This window comes from Bos grunniens, chromosome 5, assembly GCF_055505025.1.
Source record: "Bos grunniens cultivar Pamir isolate PY7600 chromosome 5, Bosgru_T2T1.0, whole genome shotgun sequence".
NCBI classification, from domain to species: Eukaryota; Metazoa; Chordata; class Mammalia; order Artiodactyla; family Bovidae; genus Bos; species Bos grunniens.
The window spans coordinates 114,368,826-114,385,325 of record NC_141169.1 but is presented as its reverse complement, the minus strand read 5'-3'; the positions used below and the strand labels follow the sequence as shown (position 1 = coordinate 114,385,325).

Sequence of the window (16,500 nt, the reverse complement as noted above, 5' to 3'; positions counted from 1 at the left end):
TAATGATACTTCTCAGTAAATAAAAAAATTCAAGAAGAATCCATCAGAGACTCTCAAAGACAGACCTGAACATTTGAGCAGAACTTGCCAAATAGTTTAAGAAAACGAACACTAGAAAAGAGAGGCACAACACTATACAAAGAAATAAACAAACAAAAAAACCCCCTAATGACTAGGAAAAGAGTGAATAGAGAAAAATCACAAGAAACTTTAAACATTATTAAAATCCTCAAAAAGAAAAGAAAGAATGTGGCACCCCTAGAAAGTGACTTGTCTATTGGGGAAAATAAACAGCTATTGTGGAAATAAAAATAAAGGTGGTAAAATAGTGGCTTCCCTTTACACTTACACTTTTTGAGGACTTAAAAGTTTCAACCATGAGGGAGTGGCTCATGTTGGATTTACCCTCCCACAATAAACAAATATAAAAGGGGACAAAATACATTCAACTACTTATAGGCATGCGTGCTCAGTGGCATTCAACTCTTTTCGACCCCATGGACTATAGCCCACTAGGCTCCTCTGTCCACGGAATTCTCCAGGCAAGAATACTGAAGTCGGTTGCCACGCCCTTCTCCAGGGGATCTTCCCGACCCAGAGATCAAACCTGTGTCTCTCACGCCTCCTGCATTACCAGGTGGGTTCTTTACTAGCACCACCTGGGAAGTCCCTAAATATAACACAGGGAAAATTATAAAAGCTGCTTCCCTGTCCCTATAGAGGCCAGAAACATAATAGAGGGCAGAAAGAAAAGGGTATAAAGCAATATGTGGCTGTGTATCTCAGCCCTCATGAATCAGTTCCTGATACCTCCCCTTTGTTTTTGCTTCCATCTTGGGACCCCATGACCTCATATACCACTGGAAACCAAAAGACCCTCTGCTTGAATCTCTGATTGTAAGGTGGTCTCAGGAAGAAAGACACAGCCATCTTAGACGAGCTTCAAATCAAGGCCAAAAGGTGAGAGGAGGTGAGAGGAGGGTGAGAGGAGGGATGGAGTAGAAGAAAAACATCAGGTCCAGGTGAAAAGTTCTGGGATCTAGTTCTCACTCCACTGCCAACAGCACAAGTCTCTTACATGCTGAAGTCTTCAATTCAACCCAATTTAACATTCACTGGGCACCACCGACAGCGGCAAGAGGGGGCACAGAAAAGCAGTTATTCCTTAACTTACATCAATATCCCCCACCAAAATAATGTATTCTAGTGGGTGAGAAATGGTATCTTTTTATAGTTTTGATTTGCATTTCAGTCAGTTCAGTTCAGTCACTCAGTCATGTCCAACTCTTAGATCTCATGGACTGCAGCACACCAGGCCTCCCTGTCATCACCAACTCCCGGAGTCTACTCAAACTCATGCCCATTGAGTCGGTGATGCCATCCAACCATCTCATCCTCTGTTGTCTCCTTCTCCTCCTGCCATCACTCTTTCCCAGCATATCATGCTCTTTTCAAATGAGCCAGCTCTTTGCATCAGGTGGCCAAAGTATTGGAGTTTCAGCTTCAGTATCAGTCCTTCCAGTGAATATTCAGGACTGATTTCCTTTAGGATGGACTGATTGGATCTCCTTGCAGTCCAAGGGACTCTCAAGAGTCTTCTCCAACACCACAGTTCAAAAGCATCAATTCTCCAGTGCTCAGTTTTCTTCACAGTCCAACTCTCACACTCATACATGACCACTGGAAAAAGCATAGCCTTGACTAGACGGACCTTTGTTGGAAAAGTAATGTCTCTGCTTTTTTAATATGCAGTTATATATGACTAATAATGTTGAATGTCTTTTCATGTATTACTGCTCATTTGTATAACTTCTCGGGAGAAACAACTACTCAAAGCTTTTGCCCATTAAAAAAACAAAAAGACTTTTTAAAGAGCAGTTTTAGGTTCATAGAAAAACTGAGTGGAGTACAGTTTCCACATACCCCTTGCCATGCCCACTCTGCAGCTTCCCTCACTATCAACATCCCCCATCAGAGTGGTACAATTTGTTAAAATGGAAGAACCTACATTGATGCATCATTGCCATTCAAAGTCCATAGTTTACATTAGGGTTCAATCTGTGGATTTGGACAAATATATAATGACATGTATTCACCACCACAGTATCATTGACAATGGGCTCACTGCCCTAAAATCTCTCTGTGCTGCACTTATTCCTCTCTCCCTCCACCCTAGTCCCTGACAACGAATGATCTTTTGCCGCCATAGTTTTGCCTTTTTCCAGTGTGTCATGTAGCTGGAATCATAAAGGTAGCCTTTTCAGATTGACTTCTTTCACTTAGTAATATCCATTAAAGTTTATAAATATCCATAAATATCCACATCTTTTCATGGCTCATTTCTTTCTACTGCTCCAGAATATTCCACTGTCTGAATGTATCACAGCTTATTTATTCATTCACCTCCTGGAGGACTTCTTGGTGGCTTCCAAATTTTGACAACTATAAATAAAGCTGTTATAAATATCCACGTGCAGGTTTTTGTGTGGACATAATTTTTCAACTCATTTGGGTAAATACCAAGGTGTGTGATTACTGGCTTATATGGTAAGAGTATGCTAGTTTTTGTGTTTTGGCCGTGCCTCGTGGCATGTGGGATCTTAATGTTTTCCAACCAGGGATCAAATCTGAGCCCCGTGAAGTGAAAGACTGAAGTCTTAACCCCTGACCACTGGCAAGTCCAGAGTATGCTAGTTTCGTAAGAAACTGCCAAGCTGTTTTCTACACCGGCTGTATCCTCACCGACAACGCGAGTCCCTGCAGCTCCGCATTCTCATTAGCATTTGGTGGTGTCACCTTTGCTTATTTTCAAACAGGGCTTTTTAAAAAATTGAGTTGTAAGTCTTTTATAGACCTTAGATAGAAGTCCCTTATGGAATAGAGGATTTGCAAATATTCTCCCTCTAGTTGTGAGCTGTTTTAGAGACTTTTTTTTCCGCACAGACTTTATTTATTTCTGACTACGTTGGGTCTTCATTGCTGCATGTGAGCTTTCCTCCCGTTGTGGTACATGGGCTTCTCATAGCACCGGCTTCTCTTGCAGCAGAGCACAGGCTCTAGCCGTGCAGGCTTCAGCAATTGTGGCTCCCAGGTGCTAAGGCACAGCAGCTTAGATGCCTAGAAAGAAAAGTGAAAGTCGCTCAGTCGTGTCCAACTCTTTGCGACCTCATGGACTATACAGTCCATGGAATTCTTCAGGCCAGAATACTGGAGTAGGTAGCTGTTCCCTTCTCCAGGGCATCTTCCAAACCCAGGGATCGAACCCAAGTCTCCTGCATTGCAGGTGGATTCTTTACCAGCTGAGCCACAAGGGAAGCCCCAGATGCCTGGAGGCAGGTAGACTCTTCCTGGACCGGGGATCAAATCCATTCAGCAAGCAGATTCTTAACCACTGGGCCACCACGGAAGTCCAGACCTTACTTTCTTTCAATGGATAAGAATATTAAACACTATGTTCATGATAGTGGTTACTCCTAGAGGAGGCAGGAGCATGAACCAGGTCAGCTACCTGGGTCTCAATCCAATATTGTCAAGTAACTTGGCCACTGTGTTTCAATTTTCTAATCTGTAAAATGGGTATAACAGCATTTATCTCACAGGTGTGTCAGGAAGCTTCAACTAGTTAATGTGCCTGAAGAATGTAAAACAGTGGTTAATAGGAGCACCGTACACTTTAAATGCAAGCTCTGGGAGTTGGTGATGGACAGGGAGGCCTGGCCTGCTGCAGTCCATGGGGTTGCAAAGAGTTGGACGTGACTGAGTGACTGAACTGAACACTTTACATAAATCTTAACTGTACTACAACTTCTTGAGGCGGGTACTGAAGTTCAAAAGTTCCCATTCTGTTATCCCTTATAACTTACACGTTACATGCTTTCTTTAAACGCACGACTCATTTAAATGTACACTAAAAAAATAGCACAAGGGGAGAAATCCAGTTTTTTATCCTTTAAAATGGGAAAGACTAGGCTAGATGCAGGTCCATCCCCTATGCTGGCTGAGGTCTCAAAGCTAAGTTCAGCCCTGACTTCTTCTCCTTCCCTAACACTCATAAGGTGTTTGTCAACTGCATTTTCAGATGAGACAGATAGACTCCAGACAGCAGTCAGTCTGGGGCAGAACCTAAAATGGCAAGTGACCTAGCCTGCACCATCTCAGCTTCCTCACCTGTATCATGGGGGTGCTAACAGAACCTACCTGATCTAGGAGTTGAAGGAAGATTAACAATATCTACCCACCGCCTGACATGTTGTTAGCTGTTATTTTTCCTTTTACTCTTCTAGGCTCCCTCTCTGATGTTCAGAGATAGCCTCAGTAGACAAATGTCAGGAAAGGGGCTTCCCCAGCAGTCCAGTGGTTAAGACTCTAAGCTTCCACTATAGGGGCCATGGGTTCAATCCTTGGTGGGGGAACTGAGACCCCACATGCCACGCAGGTGTGGCTTAAACTAACTAACTAAATAAATAAAAGAAAAATACCAGGGAAAAGAGAGGTACCCAGAATGGACGACCTAAGGTTCCTTCCAGCTCAAAATTCTGGGCTGTTTTTCACAGAGTTTCATCCAGAGTTTGGGATGAAAACGTCCCCGTCTAAAATGGGAACAGATGATTAAGCTACCTCCCTGGGCTGTGGAGAAGCACAGAGAAGCCCAAGGCCAGGAGAGCGCGTGCACATCTATACCGAGCTTCGAAAGAGTTGGCTTAAAGGTGGGGAAAAACAGTTGCAGAAAATCTGCAGAGGGGCCAGGCCGACGACACAGCAGCCCTGGCGCCATTATCCACCTCAGGAGGGCCCGTGACCCGAGCGTGGCGAGCTGATATAGAAGCTCCACGAAGTGCGCGCCGATGTACGTTACCACACCAGCGCCCGGGGCGGCTCGCGGGCGTGATGCACTGGACGCCAGTCAGCAGGCTCGGGCACTGCCGCCAGCCTGGGCCCGAGCGCCCCCTGTCAGCGCGGTCAGGCAACAGTTAGGACGCCCAACGGTAGACCGTACTATTCCGCAGGTGAGCATGCGCAGCCTACACCTGCCTGTCTCCACCCAGAGAGAGGGGTTTCTCCGCCAATCAGAGAACTCTGTAGCCGTTCTCCCGCCCACCAGTGGCATTTGGGGGCGGGACTTTAAGTTCTAGCCAATGATAAAAAGGATTCGTACCTCGGCCGGACTTACAGGTCGAAACGGGGTGGAGCTGGGAAGTGGTTGTCTCAGCAAGATGGCGGCGAGCGGACTCCGCCAGGCTGCCGTTGCGGCCAGCACCTCGGTGAAGCCCATTTTCAGTCGGGACATGAACGAGGCCAAGCGGAGGGTGCGCGAACTCTACCGCGCCTGGTATCGGGAGGTGCCGAACACTGGTGAGAGGCTGCGGCTCACGCGGGGCCCGGGAGGCAGCCGCCCAAGGTCGCAGCCGTCCCGGCCTCCCGTTTCTGCCGGGCGGAGCTGAGGTCACCAACTTGAGCAGAGGTGATTTCGAGCGCTTCAGGCGAGTAGGGTCACACGAGCCTTGGTGGACCTGACCTGGCGGCGGCGCGGGGGTCAGACCAGCCGTGCTGTGCGTCGGAACCGCGCTTCTAGGCGCTCTCACTGTTGGGCCCCCTAAGTCTTCCTGAACCCTTGGGAGGGAGAGCAGGGACTGTGAGTGACACACTTCGTTTTGTAGATGAAGCAGTCGAGGCACTTAGAGTCGAAGTGATCTGTGGGCCGAGAGCCTGAGGGCCCGCCTCTGGTGGTGGATCTGGAACCCAACTCGAGTTCCTGAATGTGTTTACAGATTCCCATTAGGTATTAAAAAGACAGGGAGGGAAACCTCTTCATTCTCTCTGACTATAAAACTAGTAGATAAAATAGAAAAATAAAATTAAACTCACCTAGTCTCACAGAAAAGTGATATTAACATTTTGGTATATTTTCAGTCTTTTTTCTGTGTTTATTTTTTAAAACACATTTAATGTTATAATGTATTTGTAAATTTATATTTAATTTTTAACCTAATTACATCAAGCCATTTTCTCCTTTTATCTCATTTGTCAGAAACGCTAGTTTTTAATGATACGATGCAGAGAAGGCAATAGCACCCCACTCCAGTACTCTTGGCCTGGAAAATCCCATGGATGGAGGAGCCTGGTGGTCTGCAGTCCATGGGGTCGCTAAGAGTTGGACACAACTGAGCGACTTCACTTTCACTTTTTACTTTCCTGCATTGGAGAAGGAAATGGCAACCCACTCCAGTGTTCTTGCCTGGAGAATCCCAGGGATGGGGGAGCCTGGTGGGCTGCCGTCTGTGGGGTCGCACAGAGTCGGACACGACTGAAGCGACTTAGCAGCAGCAGCATTAGGTGATATAAACAAAGGGGTTGTGGGGTTTCAGCGATCACCTGGTTCCCACATCCACCACAAAGAAACAGTACCGGAGAAGGGAAGTGAGTTTCCCAAGGTCATCCAGAAAGATGGTGGTGCCTTTTCCAGTCCCTCCTGTTTAGGTGGCCTTCTGCAGTCTCCCAGGTCTTTTTACCCAGCTCCACAGGCCCCTAATATTCCTTAGGAGCTCCTTTCCCTGCCCCCAGCAGAACCCCTGTCTTCACTTAGATGTCAGAGAACCAGTCTGTCCTCCTGAAGGACTATGACATAAGTTCCCTGGGTTCAGAGAGATTTTGTCTTGGCATCGCCATCAGTGCTGCTGCCCAGTGTCCCTGACCAAAGAAAAGTTGGGCAAACTGTCAAGGGCAGTACAAATGTCAGGCACTGTCGATATTCTGTAATTGTCTAATCTGACTTAGTGTGTTTTAGGGCTTCCCTGCTAGCTCTATCAGTAAAGAATCTGCCTACAATGCTGGAGACCAGGGTTCGATCCCTGGGTTGGAAAGACCCCCTGGAGAAGTGTGTTTTAATGGAGGCCACCACCGGTGGTCTGAGAAGAGACGTGTTGAGTGACCTGAGCACCATAGCTCTCAGGGCTGCCACTTCCTTGCCTGTGTGTGAGAAGCAGTAGAATGTAGTTATGTGGACTTGCCTCCAAACCCTGGCCCTTACTAGCTGTGTTACCATGAGCAAGCTATTTCACTTCGCTGTGCCTCAGTTTCCTCATCTGTAGAATGATAAGAGTACCTTCTTCAGAGAGTTGCTCTATTAAATAAGTTTATGAATCTAAAGTGCTTGGCGTAGGGTCTGACATTTAGACACTCACTAAATGCTGGCTGCTCCTCTTGTCTTGTTACTGTTACTATTATTTATAGGGCTTACTTTCTATGCAGAACCCAGCTCTTTACTGTATGAGAGCTGTGTCTGCTCCACAGTGTCCCTGCCCTCAGGTTGACTTTTTAAGAGGTTATCAAGGATCAGAATTTAAACGTGAAACCCATAGGATACAAGGAAGGGAGAAACCTGAGTGATCCGGGGTTCAGGGACTACAAATTCACAGACCTCCAGAGAACAGATGGATAAGTTTAGGGCAGTGGCAGTCACTAGTATGTGAGGTGGTGTGTGTATTCAAATGCAGGTAAAATAGGTTTGCCTGGCAGAACACTTCATGGGTGCCCAAGAATGTTTTCTTGTTGCAGGGAGGACAGGAGGTGGGGAACAAGACCCAGATGACAGGAAGAATACTTTGCAAAGGGTAAAACATCAGTGGCTGAACTGAGGCTGGAACCCAGTATTCAGTTAATTCAGAACCAACACCCTCCAAGACTGTCCCTCAAATACTGTTTGAGAAGATAAGCCCAGAGTCAGGAGGGTCCTGAGAAGAGGAGGAGAAACCAGGGGATTATAGGAGCCTGTAGAGCAGGGGAAATTCCATGTAGGGGGGGCTCAAGGCGGGGCAGCACCTTTGTGGGGAGGGTCAGTGATCTGTGGCTTGTTGTTTGCTCAGGCTTGTGTAAACCGGTGTCATGATATCCATCACAAGATTTCAGCTGAGGATCCAAACTAAAGATTGGGAATAAGTGAAAGTATTGATAATAACTAACATTCATTCATATCTAACATTCATCATTGTAATTATTATGTTCAGTTCAGTCACTCAGTGGTGTCCGACTCTTTGCAACCCCATGGACTGCAGCACGCCAGGCTTCCCTGTCCATCACCAACTCCCGGAGCCTACTCAAACTCATGTCCATTGAGTCAGTGATGCCATCCAACCATCTCATCCTCTGTCGTTCCCTTCTCCTCCTGCCTTCATCTTTCCCAGCATCAGGGTCTTTTCTCGTGAGTCAGTTCTTCGCATCACGTGGCCAAAGTACTGGAGTTTCAGCTTCAGCATCAGTCCAGTGAATATTCAGGACTGATTTCTTTTAAGATAGACTGGTTGGATCTCTTTGCAGTCCAAGGGACTTTAAAGAGTCTTCTCCAACACCACAGTTCAAAAGCATCAATTCTTCGGCGCTCAGCTTTCTTTATAGTCCCAACTCTCACATCCATGTATGACTACTATAAAAACCAGAGCTTAGACCAGATGGATCTTTGTTGGCAAAGTAATGTCTCTGCTTTTTAATATGCTGTCTAGGTTGATCATAGCTTTCCTTCCAAGGAGCAAGCATCTTAATTTCATGGCTGCAGTCACCATCTGTAGTGATTTTGGAGCCCCCAAAAATAAAGTCTGTCACTGTTTCCATTGTTTCCCCATCTATTTGCCATGAAGTGATGGGACCAGATGCTATGATCTTAGTTTTCTGAATGTTGAGTTTTAAGCCAACTTTTTCACTCTCCTCTTTCACTTTTATCAAGAGGCTGTTAAGTTCTTCAATTTCTGCCATAAGGGTAGTGTCATCTGCATATCTGAGGTTATTAATATTTTCCCTGCAGTCTTGATTCCAGCTTGTGCTTCATCCAGCCGGGCATTTCTCATGATATAGTCTGCATATAGGTTAAATAAGCAAGCAATATACAGCCTTGATGTACTCCTTTCTCAATTTGGAACCAGTCCGTTATTCCATGTCCAGTTCTAACTGTTGCTTCTTGACCTGCATACAGATTTCTCAGGAGACAGGTCAGGTGGTCTGGTATTCCCATCTCTTTAAGAATTTTCCAGTTTGTTGTGATCCGCACAGTCAAAGGCTTTGGCACAGTCAGTGAAGCAGAAGGAGATGGTTTTCTGAAATTCTCTTGCTTTTTCTATGATCAAACAGATGTTGGCAATTTGATCTCTGTCTGGTTCCTTTGACTTTTCTAAATCCAGCTTGAATACCTGGAAATTTTCAGTTCATGTACTGTTGAAGCCTCACTTGGAGAATTTTGAGCATTAGTTTGCTAGCGTGTGAGATGAGTACAATTGTGCAGTAATTTGAACATTCTTTGGCATTGCCTTTCTTTGGGATTGGAATGAAAACTGGCCTTTTCCAGTCCTGTGGCCACTGCTGAGTTTTCCAAATTTGCTGGCATATTGAGTGCAGCACTTTGACAGCATCATCTTTTTTTTTTTTTTTTTTTTAGAGCTTAATGAAATTTTATTTTGAAAATATGGCAAGAGTCTAAGGCACTTCAGACATTTAAATACATGTAAGACCAAAGTAAATGTGACATGGGATAAAGGAATCCATAAATACGTGGAGAACTACACTGTGTTTCTCTAGAGGCCAATGGATAGCCAATTTCTCTAACACAATTCAACTTTCATCATTAGACACAGAATTGTGCAATTAGTAATAAAAATACAGCAGCATTACATGTTGTTCTTCATGTCTTCAGTTGCTATGGAATATAAAAGTTCAAAATACTGTGTCAATTTTATATAGATTCTCAAAAAGTATAAAACTTAACAAAAGTAAGTCTGTTCAGTTGGTTTTATCTAGGTGGCTGTATTATGTGACACAGCATCTTTTAGGATTTGAAATAGCTCAATTGGAATTCCATCACCTCCACTAGCTTTGTTCGTAGTGATGCTTCCTAAGGCTCACTCGACTTCACACTCCAGGATGTCTGGCTCTAGGTTAGTGGTCACACCACTGTGGTTTTCTGGGTTGTGAAGATCTTTTTTGTACAGTTCTTCTGTGTATTCTTGCCATCTCTTCTTAATATCTTCTGCTTCTGTTAGGTCCCTACCATTTCTGTCCTTTATTATGCTCATCTTTGCATGAAATGTTCCCCTGGTATCTCTAATTTTCTTGAAGAGCTCTCTAGTCTTTCCCATTCTATTGTTTTCCTCTATTTCTTTGCATTGATCACTTAGGAACGCTTTCTTACTTCTTGCTATTCTTTGGAACTGTGCGTTCAGATGGATATATCTTTCCTTTTCTTCTTTGCGTTTCGCTTCTCTTTTCTCAGCTATTTGTAAGGTCTCTTCAGAAAACCGGTTTGCCGTTTTGCATTTCTAATTCTTGGGGATGGTTTTGATACCGCCTCCTGTACAGTGTTAGGAACCTCCATCCATAGTTCTTCAGGCACTCTGTCTATCAGATCTAATCCCTTGAATCTATTTGTCACTTCCACTGTATAATCATAAGGGATTTGATTTAGGTCATACCTGAATGGTCTAGTGGTTTCCCCACTTTCTTCAGTTTAAATCTGAATTTTGCAATAAGAAGTTCATGATGTAAGCCACAGTAAGCTCCCAGTCTTGTTTTGCTATGTAGAGCTTCTCCGTCTTTGGCTGCAAAGAATAGAATCAGTCTGATTTCAGTATTGACCATATGGTCATGTTCATGTGTAGAGTCGTCTCTTGTGTTGTTGGAAGAGGGTGTTTGCTATGGCCAGTGCATTCTCTTGGCAAAACTCTGTTAGCCTTTGCCCTGCTCCATTTTGTACTCCAAGGCCAAACTTGCCTGTTACTCCAGGTATCTCTTGATTTCCTCCTTTTGCATTCCAGTCCTTGTGATGAAAAGGAAATCTTTTTTTGGTGTTAGTTCTAGAAGGTCTTGTAGGTCTTCATAGAACCGTTCAGCTTCAGCTTCTTTGGCATTAGTGGTTGGGGCATAGACTTGGATTGCGGTGATACTGAATGGTTTGCCTTAGAAACGAACCAAGATCATTTTGTCATTTTTGAGATTGCACAATTGCATAATAATTATTATGTTAGTTATTATCAATATTATACTTTTACTTATTCCCAATCCTTAGTTTGGATCCTCAGCTGAAATCCCCAGTGATGGATATCATGACACCAGTGTACACACTGGCCTGAGCAACATTCACTGGGGCTTCCTGGGTGGCTCAGTGGTAAAGAATCCGCCTGCCAATGGAAGGAGATGCAGGAAACCTGGGTTCAGTCCCTGGGTTGGAAAGATACCCTAGAGGAGGAAATGGCAGCTCACTCCAGTATTTTTGCTCGGGGAATTCCATGGACAGAGGATCCTGGTGGGCTACAGTCTGGGGTCGCAAAGATTCGAACATGACATTTTCAAACACATGGCGCGGCACTATGCCAAAGGCCTCGCTGTAGTGTGGGTTCCAGGTGTCTCCCTGGCTTACAGATGAGAAAACTGAGGCACATAAGCTTGTCTCACATCACACCGGCAGACCCCGATTGTCAGCTGTGATGCTCAGCTCAGCTCCTGCTGTAGTCTGCCCTGAATCTCACAGGGCCCGGTTATGCTGCGCACTTGGAACAGACCGCCATTTGCCTGGGTGCTTGCCTCTGCGTGGAAGCACAGAACAAAACCACCCCAGATTCCCTCCTTTGAAAAAAATAATACATGCTGCTTGCTGGTTACAGTGTAGCAGGGGACTTTGTATAGAAACTATTCATTTAATTTCTATGTTATTGGATACTTCTTGTACTACAGGGTCAGTACTAGATACCTAGAGAGATAGAAAAGTGATTAAAACACAACCCTGCCTTCAAGAGTCTTATGGTCTAGTCAGGAAAGTAGGCATATAACCAGATCATTAAAACCCCAAACATAATAGAGGTATGGGAAATAAGTGCTGAAATTTTCAACACTTAACACTGTATCAGTACTTTACTGTGGGTAAGATGTTGTCACTTGATTTTTGCCACATTCCTGTAAAGGAGTGAGGTCAGAGGTTGTTTTCGCTCCTATGTTTTAGATGAGGAAACAGACTGAGGTGCTTGTACCCCAGCCAAGGTCATAGTTCATGATGGTGTGGAGACCTTACCCAGCTCATTTGACCCCCGATCCCATGCTCTTTTTCATCACACCATGCTACCTTCCCATCTAAGGGTCTCCTGGCACTTGGTATAAATGCTCCCAAATGAAGTGGAGCAAATGACTGAGAACTGTCCCATTGTCATCCTTCCTAATGTGTCGAGCCTTCCTGACTCAGAAAAGCCTTAACAGTAACTTGAGGAAGACGCGCACCGTGGAAGTCACCTTCATCCAGAAGGGCACTTTCATATCTTCCTTTTGAGCCTCACAGATGTTTTTAAAATTGAAATTAAAACATTTAGGACTCAAAGAGTAAGCCAGGAATCTGTGAGTTGAGAAGGAGCAGTTGGAATTGGTTTACACCAGGGCTTCTCAGCAGCAGCATCTGTGCTGGGTGGTTCCTTGTTGTGGAGACCGCCCTGTGCCTTGTCAGATGCTTAGCAACATGCCTGGCCTCCACCCAGTGGCGCCATCAGCGCTCTTCCCCCTCGCTGTGACCGTCAAAAATGCCTCCAGATGTTGCCAGATGTTCTGGCGGGCAGAGTCATCACAGGTTTGATGACCACGGATTTAGACCAAAGAACAATTCAGCAGACTGTTGCTTAGCTGTTCCTGTTTACCTTCCCACAGCCTTTCTCAGTGGCAGAGGGGTGTGTTCAGGGGGTGCAATAGGAGGACGACAGCTGGGTCAAAGCTATGGAATTTGTCTCTTTAGAAACAAGGATTCTTAACCTGAGAGGATGGGCACTGCGGGGTCCTTGAACAACACTGTAAGCAAAACTTTGCGTTTGTGAACATTTTCCTGAGAAGACTCACACCCAGTGCGCTGGTGTGTGGTTCTGGAGACCTTGGGGAATGGGAGTTGGGTGGACACCAGCTCCCCTCGTGTGCATAGAGGCACCTTGGTTTTCTCTCCTATTTTGAACTGAATTCTAGTATGAAAATGTAGGAAAGGTAAGCACCGATAGCAGGGGAAGATTCCTCATACTCCTTTCCTTGCTGCTGCTAAGTCACTTTAGTCGTGTCTGACTCTGTGCGACCCCATAGACAGCAGCCCACCAGGCTCCCCCATCCCTGGGATTCTCCAGGCAAGAACACTGGAGTGGGTTGCCATTTCCTTCTCCAATGCACGAAAGTGAAAAGTGAAAGTGAAGTCGCTCAGTCGTGTCCGACTCCTTGTGACCCCATGGACTGCAGCCTACCAGGCTCCTCTGTCTACGGGATTTTCTAGGCAAGAGTACTGGAGTGGAAAGAACAGGACATTGTAAATTAAAGAACCAGCAACCTGGACTCTTGGCCTGTGTTTGCCAGGGATCAGTTGTCCAACGTCAGGCAAGTCCCCACAGTGCTCTAGTGGTAAGATTCCGACGTTCAGGATCCACGTTAGTTTGCATTCGTGTCTCTGTCTTCCTGTCTCTTTGTTGGCCCTTTTCTAGAATTCCTAATGTGATACTGTGGTGTGTTTTTGGCTATGCTGGGTCTTCATGGCTGCTCACAGGCTTTCTCTGGTTGCCGTGAGAGAGCTGAGGCCACTCTGTTGTGGCGCGCGGGCTTCTCTTATCCCAGAAGCATGGGCTGTAGGCGCGTGGGCTCAGTAGTTGTGGTGCAGGGGCTTAACTGCTCCAGCGTGTGGATCTTCCCGAAGCAGGCATCGAACCTGTGTCCCCTTCATTGGCAGGGGATTCTTAATCACTGGACCACCAGGAAAGCCCCTGGCATTTTCAGTGCCATGAGTACTCCCCGCACGGTTGATTTTAGGCTCTCAGTGAAGTCATTGACGGCACATTTGGGAAGAGCCGTGTATAGTTGGCTCATCATGGCAGGCTGCTACAGAACTCCACTGGAGACTGAGTTCTTTCTCTTGTGATCTTCTATCCTCTGTTAACACTGTCCTGTAAAGCTGGGATGCAGTTTCTCCTGTTAGATTCTGCTATTGCTTATTCTTTGGTTGAGGCAGCCTGGCATGGTCTTTGCCTCGGCAGAAGCTTTATTTTTCTATTGCTGTCACTAAGCCACCTGTATAATTAAAGATTCGCACTTTGTTGTTGGTTAATTCAGTCACGAGGTGGCCCTCATGGTTTTCAGAGCTGGCTGTGGTAGCTCCATAGACTAGAGTGGACCCGTCACAGGAGTGGCCATACTGCGGGTATTCTCACCAGTGAGCCCACTGGTCTCAACCACAGTGCTCATGCTAGCCTGTGAGCCTGGTTATGCTGTCCGCTTAGCCCCACGTGCCCCTTTCTCCCCTCATCCCATCTACCTACCATACAAGGCTCCGTTCATGTCCTTGTCATCAGCAAATCCACTGAAGGCCAACTGCCAGAAAATGAGAATAAAATGACTAAAACCTAATTTTCAAAGACATACACGCTTTGTCGGACTCTCAGGTCACTGAGTCTGTCCCACTGTTTTAGCACTTAATCAGGGATTACTGAATATTGTGATTTTTGCAGTATTTGCACTGGTGGATTTAAGACCTAGAAAGCAGGAGCTGTTACATCTTGCACTTCCCTCTGCTTCCCCCTGGTGAACCTAATATGGCAGTAACTGCCTGCTGGATCGACACCTTTCCCTACCTGCACACGCAGCAGTCTCCCTTGGCTCTTGTTTCCATGGTACACAAACCTACACCATATGGTTGTATGTTAATGTCAGCCCTGCATTTCTTGCCAGTTGTTCTGTGTAATAATAATGCTGACATTTATTGAGAGCTTATTCCATGTCAGGCACTGGCCTAAGCATCTTTCATTCTCTCAGAATCCTCACAGCTGCTCTGGAGTTAATATGTGCTGCTCTCCTCATTTCACCAGCAAATAAATACCCTCAGGCATAGAGAAGTTAATGTATACAGAATCATGTAGCTGATAGACAACAAAGCTGGGATTTGAACCCAGCTTATTCGTATTCTTGAGCCGTGCTATGCTGCCTCTTCAAATGCAGTGGGCTTGTTTCCCCAAACAAAACGTAAGTTCTTGAGATAGTACTATATCTCAGGCTTCTTCACATCTTCAAGTACCTTGCTTAGGGTCAGCCTAATATTTGGTGAATGGAGTGAATGGGCAACCTATGTTTTCAGTGAGTGACACTGACTCAATTTTTAAAAAACACATTTTAACCATCTCTACCCTGAATCATGTTTTCTCTCTAGTGCATTTATTCCAGCTAGACATCTCTGTGAAACAGGGACGGGATAAAGTCCGGGAAATGTTTAAGAAGAATGCGCACATCACAGACCCCAGGGTGGTTGATCTTCTGGTAATTAAGGTAACTGACGCTCCCTGACTGATTTAAAAGAGGAGTCAACTTGTCCAGAGCTTTCCAGATGAATATTTTATCACCAAGTTTAAAAGCAACAACTGGGTCAGCAACTGTTACCTAGTGTTTCAAAGGAACAGTTGATTGGAGGTTCTCACCTGGGTAAATAGATTATAAGATTATTCAAGGGAAAATTCACTGGCTTGCATTTTAAAACTAAAAAAAGAGGGAAGTTTGAATTCTTCTTGAACCTCATCCATGGAGGTTACCACTTCACCACGTTGCCAGTTTACAGCCAGAAGAGGCCAGTTGGCTGAGTAAGTGGAGTCAGATCCTGGGCTTGACTCTGTCCCTGTGGTCTGTCTCACTAGAATCAGTGGCAACTTCAGCATGGGCCAGTAAGTAATGTGGAAAGAATGGTACATATTAAGCCAGTCAGGGTAGGCAGTCATGGGGCACAGGCCTGGTGACCAAAAGTTATCCCCTTGGAACCAGTCAGCTAGAGGGTTAAAATATATATATTTGACAAGCCTCAGAGATTATTATCGTTTTCCAGATGCAGAAACTATGGTCTGGGTAGGGCATATTACTTGCCCAAGGTCACTCAAAAAGTCGGTGCTAGAGATGATCTAACCCTGGCCTTCAGTGTTGTGCTCCTTCCACCCAGCCACTCTTGACTGAGACCTGTCCCCTCACTTGTACAGGGAAAGATGGAACTGGAAGAAACAATTAAAGTGTGGAAGCAGCGGACACATGTTATGCGGTTTTTCCATGAAACAGAAGCACCGAGGCCAAAGGATTTCCTCTCCAAGTTCTATGTTGGGCACGACCCGTGAAATCACTCAGTGGAAAAGGTGCATGTTGATATTTAAATATTTTAAAGCAAAAATAAACTCAATATATGTCGGTCATTTCATGATATTCCATTGGTTCCCCAGTGGGAAGCTGTACTTCTGCAGTCTCTCACGTTTTGTCTGAACAAGTTGGGTCCGGTGTACACACCACCTGTTCTTTCCCTTTTCCTGAAGTGTGGTATTTCCAGTAAATTAGATTCTCTTTTCTCCGAGTCTTGCATGTCGGTAAACAGAAGGAAGAGGCCATCTGCTCAGAAACTGTCATTCTGGGTATGGTGCTGGATGGCTTCGTTAACTTCGCTGTTTCTACAGCCACCAGGAGTGGATAGCTTGGTTTAATGGCACAGATTGTCCAAAA

At 45.4% G+C, this 16,500-nt stretch overlaps 1 protein-coding gene and 1 long non-coding RNA gene across 2 annotated transcripts; one reads left to right on the top strand and one right to left on the bottom strand.

Moving 5' to 3' along the window:
• Nucleotides 1–2,927: 2,927 nt before the first annotated feature.
• On the bottom strand, nucleotides 2,928–5,605 carry LOC147373180 (uncharacterized). The gene is made up of 2 exons (XR_015164590.1): nucleotides 5,156–5,605; nucleotides 2,928–3,117 (listed from the first exon to the last, which is right to left on the bottom strand). It is a non-coding gene; the product is annotated as an uncharacterized LOC147373180 (long non-coding RNA).
• NDUFA6 (NADH:ubiquinone oxidoreductase subunit A6) lies at nucleotides 5,135–16,199 on the top strand. The gene is made up of 3 exons (XM_086403105.1): nucleotides 5,135–5,352; nucleotides 15,182–15,297; nucleotides 15,993–16,199. Exons 1-3 carry the CDS (start codon nucleotides 5,136–5,138, stop codon nucleotides 16,122–16,124), a joined length of 465 nt encoding a protein of 154 aa, XP_086259231.1. The 5' UTR covers nucleotide 5,135; the 3' UTR covers nucleotides 16,125–16,199.
• Nucleotides 16,200–16,500: the final 301 nt, after the last annotated feature.